Source organism: Epinephelus moara, chromosome 8 (assembly GCF_006386435.1).
Source record: "Epinephelus moara isolate mb chromosome 8, YSFRI_EMoa_1.0, whole genome shotgun sequence".
NCBI lineage: Eukaryota > Metazoa > Chordata > Actinopteri > Perciformes > Serranidae > Epinephelus > Epinephelus moara.
In genome coordinates this window covers 16,206,075-16,220,394 of record NC_065513.1, presented here as the reverse complement: position 1 = coordinate 16,220,394, position 14,320 = coordinate 16,206,075, and the positions used below count along the sequence as shown (strand labels likewise).

The following is a 14,320-nucleotide window of genomic DNA, read 5'->3' as shown; positions in this document are numbered from 1 at the left end:
TTCTTCCATGGCGCCCTCTGATTGGTCCAGCAGCCTGTCAGTCAAGTAGCACCCACCGACGCAGGCAATCCTGACGTGGCATCAGGATGCAGATCCGTGCAGACCCTGCTGCTGCTGCTATTCAGCACACCTTGAGTCAACATTACTGCGCAGTGACAAGCTTGTGTTCTCTGCCAACTGCAGATTGATGTCAAATCTGGTCAAACACTGCAGCATTATAACTGTTGATTAATTGACTAATCGTTTAATTAAATCGTTTAAAGGTCTTGAGTCCAAAGTCCTGCAGCACAACCCATTTTACTGTTTCAAATGTGTATTAAAAAATCACATCTCTTTACATTTTACTTACTTTTAAAGGTTTTCTGTGAATCTGATCTCTTTACACTATTATGTAGGTAGTATGTCATGTCAAGGCCATGTCTACACTTCCAAGGACATCTTGGTTACGAAATCAAATTTGATCAAATTTGTATCAAAATCAGCATTTAAAATGTGTAATGTGTTATTATATAATTTAAATGTCCTCTTTCTGTCATTAAACCCCCTAAGTCTCAGAAATATTACAATAATCTCAGTTTAAGATGTCACAACCCTCAGAAAAATGCTAGACTAGTCTGACAAAGAGGCCCAAATATTCAATTTGTAATTCAACTCAACAAATACACCTCTTTGCGTTTGTCAAAAATAACATCTTCATGGAAAAAAAATAAAGTAAAACAGTATGATTGTGACAGTAATATCTAGCGACCGTAATCTTGTATGTTTGCACTGGAAGAGGCTTGGAAATTGCAATTCTGTGATATTAAACATATAAATTATTCACTCCACATACACAACAAAATACTGCACAGCCATCATAAATTATTTCAACAAACTTTATTAATATACATACAGTATATGTAACTTCAGCCTGTTCAATGCGGTTTTGCCTAGTGACTGATTCAAAAAGTATAGCAATGTGAAATAATAAATACAATTTTTTTCAGCTCTACAATCGTCAGTTCCTATGACTGCGCTCTTCTGTCTCCATGTTTTAAAATACTGTCATTGTACAGATAATAGCTACAAAATCAATAATAACATCTGGATGAATGATGATGATGATGATGATGATGATGCGTTCTCTCACACAGCTATGATACAAACCAGCTCACTGTATTGCAACTATGGCTTGCATTGAGGAGGTGGCCGAGGGAGCGAGGAATGTGTAAATGGGGTTTCAGTGCAGTTCAGACTTGGGCAGCCTCCTCCTCATCCTCATCCTTCACCTGTGGAAATAAAATTACAACTTCAGCGATCACTTACAAGTAGCACAGACTTTTTTCCTCCACTGACTGTTGATGGTAATTATGAGTAATGACAGGGCCAATATGAACAGCTATCAAATTACAAACAATTATTTTTTAAATTACAGTGCTTATATTACATAAAACATCTGTTGTGCTGTGTTGTCTGCTCTAACATGTTTACAGCTTGTTTACAGCAAAGCAGGAGAACAAACCTGCTCCACTGATTCAACTTCGGGGACGTAAAACTGCAGCATGTTTTGGATGCCGTTCTTCAGAGTAACAATGGAACTGGGACAACTGGTGCAGGAGCCCTGCAGCTTCAGTTTAACAATGCCGTCCTCAAAACCCCGATACACAACATCACCTCCGTCCTCCTGCACAGTTGGCCTGGGGAAGAGGAACAAAAACATGTGTGGGTAAAGGACAGAAAACCGCAGTAACAGATGCTGATACAGCTCTTCAAAAGCAGCTACCTTATTCGAGTATCCAGCAGTTCTTTGATCATTGCGACTACTTCATCGTCATCATCTGATGGTGCTGGAAAGACAATTGGAAATTCCTTGGCATAAATTCACAAATAGCTGGCCCTATCCATTCGATCTATTTCAGTGTTTTCCCTGCAGCTGATTGAAACCCTTACCTGTGTCTGGACTAGGTGCGCTGTCCTCATTGACCACAGGAAGTCCAGAAGTGAAAAAGTCCATAATGGCAGCAAACACGTCAGGCTTGATAACTTTCCATTCCATAGTTTCATCAGTCTGCACAGAGACAGAAAGAAAACAAGCTATTGTGAGCAATGACATTACAATGTGCTACACTATGAGGCTCATATGAACTCGACGTGATTTTACCCTTGTTATGGTGATAAAGTCAGGGCCCAGGAAGACGCTCTTGACTCCATCAATCCTAAACAGCTGTCTGGAGACAAAACAGAACTTAAGTGAGGCTTTGTTAAGTGCTGGATCAATTACAAAGTTAATTTGACACGACTATTAAAAAACAAGGCCATACAAACCAAACCAATAATAGATATAAAGTTTAAAAACAGAAAGAAAATGATCTACACGTGTAGATAATTACATATATATACATGTATTATACTCCTACTACTACTTGTACTTTAAATATTATTTATTGTAGGCTGTTGAAAATGAAAGTTTTAAAGCTCATTTACATGTAAAAGCTCAATCAGGCAACCACAATAACATAATCTAACATTCACTGGAAGACACAGTGTTTCATACTTTTATAAGGAACAGAGTCCTCAGCTGTAAGGTCGATGACTACAGACTCAAAGACAACCCAAGGAGCACCCAGAAGTCTTACTGCTATTTTTTACTAAATGAGTACAGGAACTTCTTTGGTTCTCACGCTGCTGGTACAGCAGGTGAATAAATCTTTACAGGTGACTTAGTCAAGTGTAAGTAAAAATGGCTTCAATCCATGTGGGTGTAAAACAGTGGAACACAGCCAACATCAACACAGTTAGTCAACCTGTTCTTTTTCCTGCCATGTCACATCACAATGCTTGCTTTGAAACTGATGCATTACTCTCAGTTCAGTGACCTTGTATGTAAGAAGTCACATACCGGGCTAAGGGTGAGCAGTGTGCGTCACGAGGGCCGGCGAAATTCATAGTCCCTGTTTCAAGAACTATACGACCGGGCAGAAACTTTAGGCTGTTTGGATTTGGTGTGTCCTGTGTCTGCACAAACATCGTCCTTCCTGAAAGGAGACAAAACAAAAAGAACGAGAAAGTTACATCTGTCATTATGCAGTGTTTTCCGAGTCAGACAACCACAAGGATGCTGCATGCATACAAACCAGGAACAACCCAATGGGGGTTTTGTGGCCATCTGTTTGGTAGTCCTGCGCTATGTGAAGGCCAGTGTAATCCGGCTCTCTGATATCCACTGACTGCAAGACTGAAACAACACAAAGGAGAGATTTAAAAAGTTACTACTGCACAAATCACACATCTTTAACAAATTCATGCTTAAAAAATCTGTGGGTGTGGCACTAACAGGTTCAACAAGGAATCTGACTCACCCAATAAAACCCACAAAACTCCTTTACAGCAAAATCCAATTATTAAGGCAATAAGCAAGCGAGCCCTGCAACGACTCATGAAGCACATATTATGTCCCATAGTCATCATTGGTCTTGTCCTTGCCAAAATGCTCAATACATGTCTGTTTTTGACTTCATAAGATAGATCAGTATTTATTCTAAAGCACCTTTGTCTGACAAAATGAAGAATGTCATGATTGCTGGAATTAAAACATTCTGATATACACAATGGGACATCTTATGTGTGGCACAGTGATGCAGTGGTTAGTTACCTCTCAGAATGTCTGGGTGTAAACCTGCAGGCAGGCTGGGACATGTATTCTTGAAAGACATACAGGTTGGGTTAACCAGGGACTCTGAATTGTCCATAGGGGTTATATGAGTCTGTTTCTTTGTGTTAGCCTTGTAATTGACAACTTGGTCCAGGGTGTGTTACTCCACCTCTCACTCAATGTCAGGGGATTGGCTCCAGCCCCTGTGACCTTTAAGGATAAGTGGTTGTAGCTAATTGATGGATGTGCGATATATCATGATGGCCACAACAAATTAAGCTCATATATAGACAAGTATCTGGTGTAGAACAGTGCCCACCAGAAAAGTTTTAACCCCTCTTGGCGCAGTTGTTCAAAATTAGTAATCTGGACAAGAATGATCCAGAGTTAAAACCCATGTTTTGCTGTCCATGATGAGCTAATCCGTTTTACTTTTGTGCTGCTTTTTCAAAGCAACAGTAGACTGGATCACCTTCATCCACATTCAAACTTTGCACGATTACCCAAACCGGATAACCAGTGCTCTAAATGCGATTACATATGACAATGTAGGCAGTCTGCCAACAAACGGACTGCAGTTCCCACTCATCACAGCAGGTGCTGCCAAAGAGACCAAAATCGAGATTTTTGGTATTAGAACTTTACATAATAATATTTTTATATTATATATTATATTAATATATATAGTATACATATTGATATTTTTTATATTATATATTTATTTAAATCTTTTGTTCTGACAGCTATTTGGGGTTATTTTAAGGAGACAACATTTTTTTCGTTTTTGTACTTTAATCTTTCATGTACTAAAAGTCTTAATAGGTAAACTAATGTCTACTTTATCACAGTAACTGTTGCAAGAATTAAATGTAAAATTTAAATATATATATGTGACCAATTTAAATTGTTCCTGAATCCACCCTTCTGTCCAACTTAGGAAAAGACACTTTTATGAGTCACAGAGAACTGTGACTCGCAAGAAAGTTTCATTTTAAACAAAAGGAGTCCAAACACAAAATCAAAGCTGTACTGAAGAGTCCAGTTAGAGTCAAGAAGTCCACCCACTCGTGTATTTGTCTTGCAATTCACCCACAGTCCCCATGAAATATGACAGACATAAAGCAGCTTTGCTTAGATAACATTAACGTTATAGTGTCCAAGTGATGCGCACAAAGATCACAACTTGAAGAGCTGTCTTTATCTGTACACTTAATCTTGTTAGACTTGTAAAGAATTATTTGAAGCACGACATTTAAGAGTCATTTCTCTCCAAGGTGTCAAAAAAGCTTTATTAACTCACTCTGGTCTTAAGAGCTAACACAGTACAATAACGTTCATTATATCATGCTGCTCTGGCACATAGCCTAATAACTATTCTGCGTCACTTTGCAACTTAGCTCGCTAGCTAGCCGCTAATAGTTTACGTCAGCCAGACCCTGGTACTTGAGGGGTCAATGCAATCGTACAAGCATTAAAAAAGCTACATGACATTGCACTTTCACGACTGACAAACAGGTAAACTTACGGACGCGAAAGCCATGCTGAAACTCCCAACAACCTGCCGACCTGCCTGCACGACGCCATGTTTGTTATGATTACCTAAAAACCGGAACTTGTCTATTACATATGTGGAAGTGACGCACTATTATTGTACGTCTGTTAAAGTTCACCCCCTCGAAATCAAACCATCTGCTATCGTCAAACGTAGTCGTGCTAAAGCTAAGAAATAACATTATCAGGCTGCATTAAAAATGCCGTGTGGCAGAAACTTTAGGCGGAGAAAGGACTCGTCAGATGTAGAGGAGGATGAGACAACCGAAGAAGTCAGGTAGCGTTAAGTAGCTTTATTAAAACTCTACGACATGAACAAAAATACTAGCGTTAGCTACGTTAACGTTATGCTAGCTAACGTAGCCAATTGCCCCATCAGTTAAAAGCAAGTTAAAAACTACATATTTATTAACAGACTTTGTTTTTTTAATTTGAAGTTGTATTTTTACCTAACATCACGTTATTTCCTGGTCGTTTAGATCTAAAGTGGAGGAGGCTAAAGAGCTTCAGAGTTTACGGAAACGACAGACCGGAGTCAGGTAACGTGAATATAAGGGACTGTTCTTTCTTATCAGACGAGGGGTAGCTGGGATGTGACTTTTTTTGACGCTCCCCAAACTTACAAATACATTTCTTTGAGCCTCCCAGAGTGACTGGGGGAAAATGCAACACCCTCCCTCAACAATAAATTAATTGTTAGATCCTAAGAACTTACCCTTTGATGTGTGAAAGTTAAAAGTCAAAGATGAAATTATAGAGTTGAAGAAAGCCTCAGTTTATCACTCTTGTCGAGCATGCTGGCTGGTTAGTTCAAATGCTTTATTTTTGGCAAAATTTGAAATGAGATATGGAAAAGTGATTTCAATAACATGTCATTATGTTGAGCTCAGATTTGGTTATTTTTTATTCTGACAGAAGTATTTGTACCACATAATGTGTTCAGGGATGGTCGGAAATATGAAAATCTAACAATAAATTCTGTTTTTACAGTTTCTGGCTGTGATAAATGGTGTAATTTTGGCAATTTTTTCTTCCCCAGTGCTTAAAAAATATTTGACGTGTCTCCCCCATTTTTGCACCATCCCGTCCCCTCTCATAAATAATGAACAGTCCCTAACATAATTAATGCTGTTTCTCAAACTATGAACATGTTTTTATACCTAAAATCTAATGAACAACATCAAAATATATGAGTCACAAATTGACCTTCATATTTCTCTTTTGTTCAGTGTGACAGCCCTGTTGGTCGGGGAGAAACTGCCACCAGAGGCTGAAATTGATGTAAGCAACCTTTTAGAAATGTTATCTGTTTTGATTAACCAGCATATGTGTGTTTAATTTTCTATTTGCTTAATATTTTGTTATTAAAATAAACTTTCTCTCACAGAATGATCCTTTTAAACTGAAGACTGGGGGCGTTGTAGACATGAAGAAAGTCAAAGACAGGAATAGGGACATGTAAGTAAATCTGTGACTGCTTTAATCATTTTGATGCAGTGTAATTAACATTTTGTGTATGTACTAGTGTGCCATTACAACATGAACAATGTGCGTAATCTCATATGACACTGATTGAATTTGAGATTATCTCTTTTCCATATGCAGGACTGAAGAGGAGACGGATCTGAACCTGGGCACCTCCTTTTCTGCTGAAACTAACAGAAGAGACGAGGATGCGGACATGTATGTCGGCTTTTTTTTCCACACATTTCACACACACACACACACACACACACACACACACACACACACACACACACACACACACACACACACACACACACACAACCTCAATCTTTTTGGCATTCAGAGAGTGCTGACTGAAGTCCAGGGGACTTAGGTGAACAAGTTAATTCCAATCACCACCTCAACCAGAGCACCTACTTCTTCATTTGTTTGCATGAGTTAATCCACAGTTTGGACAGCAATATTCAACACCTGCTTTATCTAAATGTGGAGGGCAAACATGCGTGACTTGGGTCAGTATATTTAGTTGAAAGATTTGTGAATTTCCTGCCATTGTTCGCCAACATTTAGGACACAGTTGGATATTCACACACAGTGGTTCATTAAGTGCATCACAGAAATATTTTAAAACCTGATTTCATTCATACATCTACCCTCACAGGATGAAATACATTGAGACAGAGCTGAAAAAGAAGAAGGGCTTGGTGGAGGCCGAGGAACAGAAAGTTAAAGTGAAGAATGCAGAGGATCACCTGTATGAGCTGCCTGAGAGCATCCGAGTCAACTCTGCCAAGAAGACAGAGGAGATGTTGTCCAATCAGATGCTGAGCGGGATCCCTGAAGTCGATCTTGGCATTGAGTATGTATAAGAGATTCTTTAAATGATCCTGTAGATTAATTTTTTAGTCTTCGACAATCGTCTATTTTTTTAAATCTGCAAGGAAGACATTGTGCATTGAGACATGGCAGTTACTAGCTGAGAGACATGATACAGCTCTGTTAGTGACAGCCTGTTACTGTGATTTCCTTCACAGTGCAAAGATAAAGAACATTATCCAGACAGAGGATGCAAAAGCCAAGCTTCTGGCAGAACAGAGGAACAAGAAAAAAGACCACGGCACATCTTTTGTACCCACCAACATCGCTGTTAACTACGTCCAACACAACCGCTGTGAGTGCTTTTGATCTGTAAACACTAGGATTTGAGAAGGGCATGAGAGGTGGATGGTTGGTTTAATACGTAATGTCTTTTCTCAGTCTATCATGAGGATGTGAACGCACCACAGAGGCACCACAGACACAGAGAGGAGCCCAAGGCCAGGCCACTGCGTGTGGGAGACACTGAGAAACCAGGTCCAGAGGGTAAGAGACTGTTTCTTGCAAGCACACTGAAACAGGAGCATTTAAAGTTGTACGTGTTTGTATAAACTGTCTAGCATTGGTGACCTAATTTGGAATATTGTTAATACAAGCAGTTTAACAGCTTCTTACCACTTTTCTGAAACCTATAATCTGATTTATACCTTCTTCTGTTACTCCACAGCTTCGTCGCCACCAAACTACCGCAAACGTCCAAACAACGAAAAAGCCACAGATGACTACCATTATGAGAAGTTCAAGAAGATGAACCGACGATATTGAGGAGCTGGATACTTTTTTTTAAGAATGAGTTACTCATGAGGAAGCCTCCAGCTGAGCCACGAAGATTTGCAGACTGCTTCTCTCCTACAGCTATTGATTGGAGGAATACCAAGACCCTTCAGTGTAGTATTTTGTACATATTTTAAAAGCTCCTTGTGGTTTTCTGTATACAGAACATTTGCTCTGTGGTGCGTTCTTCATCATCGAGGAAACCATGTGGCTTTTATGGCTCAGGATTGTCTGATAACCAAGGACCAGTCAAGGAATACAGGAATATCTTAAAGGGACAGTTCTTCCCAAAAATCAAAAACACATTTTCCTCTCACCTTTAGTGCTGTTTATCACTCTAGATTGTTTTGGTGTGAGCTGCAGAGGGCTGAAGATATTGGCCGTCTGCCTTCTCTCCAAGATAATGGAACCTGTGGTGTAGTAGTAGCATTTTCCTGTAAGAACTGTCAACCGTTTGACCGTGCAGAAGGAAGAGTGCATCGACTGCTTACTCACGTAGCACCACTGAGTTAGCTAATGTTGCAGCTCAGCCGAGGAGGACACCATTAATGTTTACATCTCAAGCTGTCATGAGCACAAGCCTCTTTTCCGAGAGGAGATGCACCCTTCCTTCTGCGCTGTGATGTTTGGCAGGTGTAGTTCCGTAGGAAGGAAGTAGTTTCTACATGAAACTGCTCACAAGGTCTGTGGATTTTCTTGAGTAACTGGGTCATAGTTTCTAGAAAGAGACATTGCTGTTGAGTTTTTCAAATCTATTTTTTGGTGCTTTGAGCACCACAAGCTGAGTGCCATCTAGTTCCATTATATTGGAGAGAAGGCAGACATCTCTACAGCTGATATCTCCAACACTCAACAGCTCACACCAAAACAAACTAGATTGATAAATAGCACTACAGGTAAGGGGGAATATATGCATTTTAGTTTTTGGGGTTAACTATCCCTTTAACAAGTGTTTAATTAATTAAGTGGTAGATTTGCTTTTTAGTCCATCATTAAATGTTGACTGTTAGTTGTAGAATTATGTCTTATGGCTTTCAGAAAATTAAAAAAACAAAACAACAAGCTTTAAGCTGTTCTTTAATGTGTCCAGTGCTTAGAGTAGTAAAAAAAACATTACAAAATAAATGTAAGAACACACTCATTCAACACTTGAGCCAAGTCCAGCATGAAAATATAAAAAAATGTGTACTGGCAATGAAATACTGCAAAGGTACACTTCAAATTCATAAAGCTGTCTACTTCCTTTACTTCAGCATTGTATATACAGTATATAAGTCAGTGTATACAAATTTATGAATTAATTTAAGGAAAAAGTTGTTTAAACTGAGGGGAATGTTACGTCTGATACACTGTACAGGTCATTTTTCTGATTATGGTGACTTTCAGGTATTTCTTGCTCATAATACCTGTCCGTGCAAGAGAAATCCTCAGTGCCAAGTTTCAGTCCATGACATGTTACAGTAGTCAGACACTAGTTCAAAATGTGTAATGGAAACTAAATCAGCCAAACCACATTAGTACAAACAGCACAGGCGTTTCTATCAGCGTCAGCTTCTCTCCTCATGGTTTCTCTATGGAGGACGTCCCATGTCCGTTGAGGTGGTGTTGGGGGTTTGTCTCCTGAGAAGGAGGTCCTTCCACATCCTCCCGGTCTCCCTGCGTAGAGCTGCAGCTGCTGCCTGGGGAGGCCCAACTGTCTCGTCGGCGGTAGGCCTCACACAGTGGCAGATCAGTGCTGTCCCACTGACTGTAGCTTTGCAGAGCAGAAACCAGTAGGAGGCAAAGAATCAGCGCAGCACAGAAAGAGAGGAGCAGACGAGAGCGGCAGGTCAGAATAAGCACATTCATACACGTAGAGGAGCACATGAGAAGGTGCACGTACGATAGAAGCGTGGAGGTTATGCAGAAGCAATGGAGGCTAGATCAACACCTAAAACAGCTGTTTATTTACTAGATACTGTCGTCAGAGGTGTGATGTATTGACTGATGATTTTAAAGGAATAGTTTGGATTTTCTGCTGTGGGGTTGTATGAGGTACTCAGCATGCCCCAGTTTGAAGAAGCAGACAGGAGTACTGTCACAGAAGCTGAACAATGTACTGCTGTGGACGGGAGCAGCAGCAAAACATATTTTAGCCACCTAAAAAAATCAATATCATTTAAGTGTCAGCATATTTAGCTTGTTATCGCAACTTTACCTTGCCGTCAAACAGCCCTTTCTAACAGGGAACTAAAGCCATTATCTATGCTCTCCTCAAAGCCACCAGACTCCATTGTCAAAAACAGTAATTTTACTTCACAGAATACTGGAGCTGCTGGTCTACTGCTGTCTCAATCAGTTTGTTTGTGTTATTGCATGACTTTGATGAATCTGAACGAACCCTTTAAAAATCCAAAGTCACACAATAACACAGTCAATGCTTTGAGGAGAGCACAGATTGATATAACGGCTTCAGTTCCCTGACGGAAAGTGCTATCTAACAGCAAGGTAAAGTGGTGGAAATATTCCAAATATTCAGGTGGCTAAAATACGTTTTGCTGCTGCCCTCTGTCCTTTATTTCCGTGGTGGTACTCCTACCTGCCAAATTGGGGGCATGCCGACTGCCATCTACTGTTGGTAATACACAGACAATGGATAAGAACTTTGTACAACCCCACAGCAAAAAGAGTGATTAGTTGCTGGTGGAGGAGAAAGCAGAGCGAGTGCAGTGAAGAAGGAAAGCCCACACCCAGCATGCTCCAAACAAGACTGAGAGACACTCCTTAGTACTTTCTCACAGAAAACAAGACAAACTACTACAGTGTTTTGTCTCTACTTTATTTCTTAATCATTCTGGGTCTGCTGGAACAGCTGGCACAATCTGGTACACAAGTACAACCAAACCATGTGTGATTAACACCACTCGCATGGTTACAGCTCGAGTTACTTGTGGTCTTAAGGACGGAATCAATTCAAAATGATTACGGTACCTAAATCGCTTTTACAGGGAGAAAATGTCTACTTGAAAAACTCTCAGTAGTTCCAGATTTCACCTTGAATAAATAACAGCAAATAGTCATGTCTAATTTTACAATTCATGCCAAACATTCATCCAAACTCTATCCTTAAAATCTACCATATAGGTCATCATTATTTCAATTCATGATTTAAGTATTACATATAAATAATCTTCAATAAAAATGAATGATACATCTATAAAATCTGTATTCTGAAATAGTTCTTTAACTGTGTGATTATTCTAAAAGAGGTTGCCTACATGGGGTTTAATGAACTCTGGTCATTACTTCAATTTAAAATATTATAGTAACTAAACTAGGAGCAAAGGCCACATTACTGAAATTCCACCAAACCATGCATCTCTCCAATGTGCATGACAATATTTGATAAAAACTCTAAAGCCTAATGGACGCTGCAGACGAGGAAACCAAAAGTCTGATAGCCATTTAGAAATTAACCCAGAAGTGGATCAACGCTGAGGCTTTCGGTTCTGAATTTATGGAAATTTATCCTTGTCGCCAGAAAAGCCATCTGGCTTTCAAACTGCATCTGTAAACTGCATTTAAGGCTCTTAAACACATGTTGAGCTGCAGTAGTTCACAGCTAAAGCTAATATTCAGTCGTATACCTGCAGTCCTGCTGAAGTCCTCTGTACTTTGAACAAATATGACACATGCCACAGAGCAGAAAAAAAGTCAAGGCACTTACTAATCAATAAGAAAGTCACTTAGTGAGATGATCTTCATCACAACGACCCTTAGCAATGAACTGTGTTGATGAATGGTACCGTATGGATGTGACGATGAGATAAATTCAACCCAAGAGGTTTAGATGGCGGTGGGATGGGGGGCAAGTATGAGCCTACTTGTACCTGGAGGAGTAATATTCTTCCTCTAGCTCATACAGGTCGATGGCGATCTCGTCACGGAGCGAGGTGAGCTTCTTGTCACACTCCTCCTGCAGCGAGCGGAGGTGCTGGTTCTGGAGGCTGATGGCGTCGTTCACCGAGGGAAAGTCGTTCAGAATCAGGAACTGCTTCAGATCGGACACCAGCTTCATGAGGGACTCACCAGCTCGTACCTGACACAACAGAAGAGAGGGGAAATGTGTGAATGAATGACCATTTTCAAAGTAACCACTCCTCACAGAAAGCCGAACAATCTCAGTCACCTGACTGTGACGCATGTCACTTTATCCTAAACCGCTCAGGGCTTCAAGGTGGTCAGCAAGCACAAATTTGTGCCGTGCAGCCGTACTGTACTCAAACCTAACTTTAAATTCTAGTGGAGATCTCAAACTTCACAAAGATACCAAAAATACTAGGCTGAACTTTGGGGAGTTCATATAAATGATGCACATCTACAGTATTTCTTTTTTTTAAAGATTTTTTGGGGGGCATTTTTGCATTTTTTAATGGACAGGACAGGTAAGTTTGAAAGGGGGGGAGAGAGAGGGGGGATGACATGCAGCAAAGGGCCACAGGCTGGACTGAAACCCGGGCCGCTGCAGCAACAGCCTTGTACATGGGGCGCCTGCTCTACCCACTAAGCCACTAACGCCCCACATCTACAGTATTTCAATTCAAAAGAATGGTACAGCTATAAAACATAAGGTTTGAAAATTTTTCTCACTATAGACATCATATATGAAGTCAATAGATAAGTCACATGTAATACTGTCATACAGTGTTGAGTGAAATGATTTTTTTAAACCCTACAGCTGAGGGCTGTGATGAACTGTTGGCTGTAAGGGATCTTGTGTGTGTGTGCTTTATGTATCATTTCAGAAAGCAGCAAGACATTGTGTATGCCTGCAATTTTATTGTGATTTACTCAAACTAACATGACAATCTTAAATTAATACTCAAAGTTAATCAGAAGCAGATTTAAGTGACTTTTCCTGTGCTCCTCTCTCATCTTTCCCCACTCCCTACTAAATGCAATATTAGCTGGATGCCTTTTTAGCAATGCTTACAATGTTTGCTGCTCTGACGTGCATCTCATAATGGTCCTGCTCTGCTTGGGTTGCCCTGGAAACCTGTGTCTCATCCTCTATCTGGAGAAAAAAAAACATCGTGAGAAATATCACAGATACTCAAATATTTGGAGGACAAAGAGGAACAATGTGAAGAGACAGGACAGGGGATTGGAGTGATGCTGATATCAGTGAGAAGTAATTATGCTGTAATATTTCCTGCCTCCCATTGATAGTAATGAACATGAAACTCGAGAGGGGCCGTATTTACGTACCTTTGCTGTTTTGATAATCTCTGTGAAGTTGTCCAGGATGGACCTGATGTCATCTTTCAGCCTCTTGTTGTAGTTCTGCAGCAGAGTCTCTTTGCTCTGAGGGAGCACTCTCTGAGTCGCCATCGTGCTCAGGAAAACACACACAGCGTGTTACCTGTTCCCAGTAAGTTAAACACACAGAGAGAAATCCGTTTAGCTAATTAAGTTTGTGATAAAAACAGTGAAGGCATCACAACGTTAGTGATTAGCAAACAACTAACGTAGCTAGCATGAAAAGGCGCGTGCTTTCACAAAATAAACTTACGAGAAAACCGTGTAACGTTAGCTGACGTAGTTTTTATAGATGTAATACTACATAAATATATTTTATTACAGGTTCTGTAATGGTTATCACTTACTTCTCACCGCATACTTTGTAAATAATGTCGTTAAAATGTAAAACGATAACAAGACACGAAAACGCCCGCTCTTCTTCTTCTTACTGTAATGGCGGCTGACATCCGGTGTGTCAGTGTGTTAGCGCCCTCTAGCGAAGTATCACTGAACTAACAACAACAAAACATCTAAAAACGTTTCTGGTTCATCTCTGTAATACTATTTTTTGGCGTCATAAAGATTTTTAGACTTGAATACATTTATTTGTTTTTATCTTAGCATGAATCAAAGCATCAACCACTGAAAATAAACCTTTTCAGTGTGGTTTATGTAACAGTAAACCTAGCTATATTTCAAAGTAAAAGCATAGTGTTGATCAAAATGTACTACCCTCTGTAT

At 39.9% G+C, this 14,320-nt stretch overlaps 3 protein-coding genes across 6 annotated transcripts; 1 reads left to right on the top strand and 2 right to left on the bottom strand.

Annotated features, from left to right (window-relative positions):
* Positions 1-861: 861 nt before the first annotated feature.
* Positions 862-5,272, bottom strand: nfu1 (NFU1 iron-sulfur cluster scaffold homolog (S. cerevisiae)). The gene is made up of 8 exons (XM_050050432.1): positions 5,157-5,272; positions 3,114-3,214; positions 2,879-3,014; positions 2,141-2,207; positions 1,930-2,047; positions 1,763-1,826; positions 1,502-1,676; positions 862-1,268 (listed from the first exon to the last, which is right to left on the bottom strand). The coding sequence occupies exons 1-8, from the start codon at positions 5,213-5,215 to the stop codon at positions 1,230-1,232; spliced, it is 759 nt and encodes a 252-aa protein (XP_049906389.1). The 5' UTR covers positions 5,216-5,272; the 3' UTR covers positions 862-1,229.
* Position 5,273: 1 nt separating this feature from the next.
* On the top strand, positions 5,274-9,363 carry c8h9orf78 (chromosome 8 C9orf78 homolog). Its single transcript, XM_050050431.1, has 9 exons — positions 5,274-5,459; positions 5,662-5,721; positions 6,412-6,463; positions 6,570-6,640; positions 6,788-6,865; positions 7,311-7,508; positions 7,684-7,820; positions 7,907-8,011; positions 8,193-9,363. Exons 1-9 carry the CDS (start codon positions 5,383-5,385, stop codon positions 8,288-8,290), a joined length of 876 nt encoding a protein of 291 aa, XP_049906388.1. The 5' UTR covers positions 5,274-5,382; the 3' UTR covers positions 8,291-9,363.
* On the bottom strand, positions 9,360-14,079 carry med22 (mediator complex subunit 22). Of its 4 annotated transcripts, none has more exons than XM_050050434.1 (5): positions 13,945-14,079; positions 13,547-13,700; positions 13,272-13,352; positions 12,169-12,377; positions 9,360-10,052 (listed from the first exon to the last, which is right to left on the bottom strand). In XM_050050434.1, exons 2-5 carry the CDS (start codon positions 13,667-13,669, stop codon positions 9,860-9,862), a joined length of 606 nt encoding a protein of 201 aa, XP_049906391.1. In that variant the 5' UTR covers positions 13,670-13,700; positions 13,945-14,079; the 3' UTR covers positions 9,360-9,859. The 4 variants fall into 4 exon arrangements, with proteins under 4 accessions (XP_049906391.1, XP_049906392.1, XP_049906390.1 ...); XM_050050435.1 differs by having other exon boundaries at positions 9,360-10,046; positions 13,851-13,997; XM_050050433.1 differs by having other exon boundaries at positions 13,851-13,992.
* Positions 14,080-14,320: the final 241 nt, after the last annotated feature.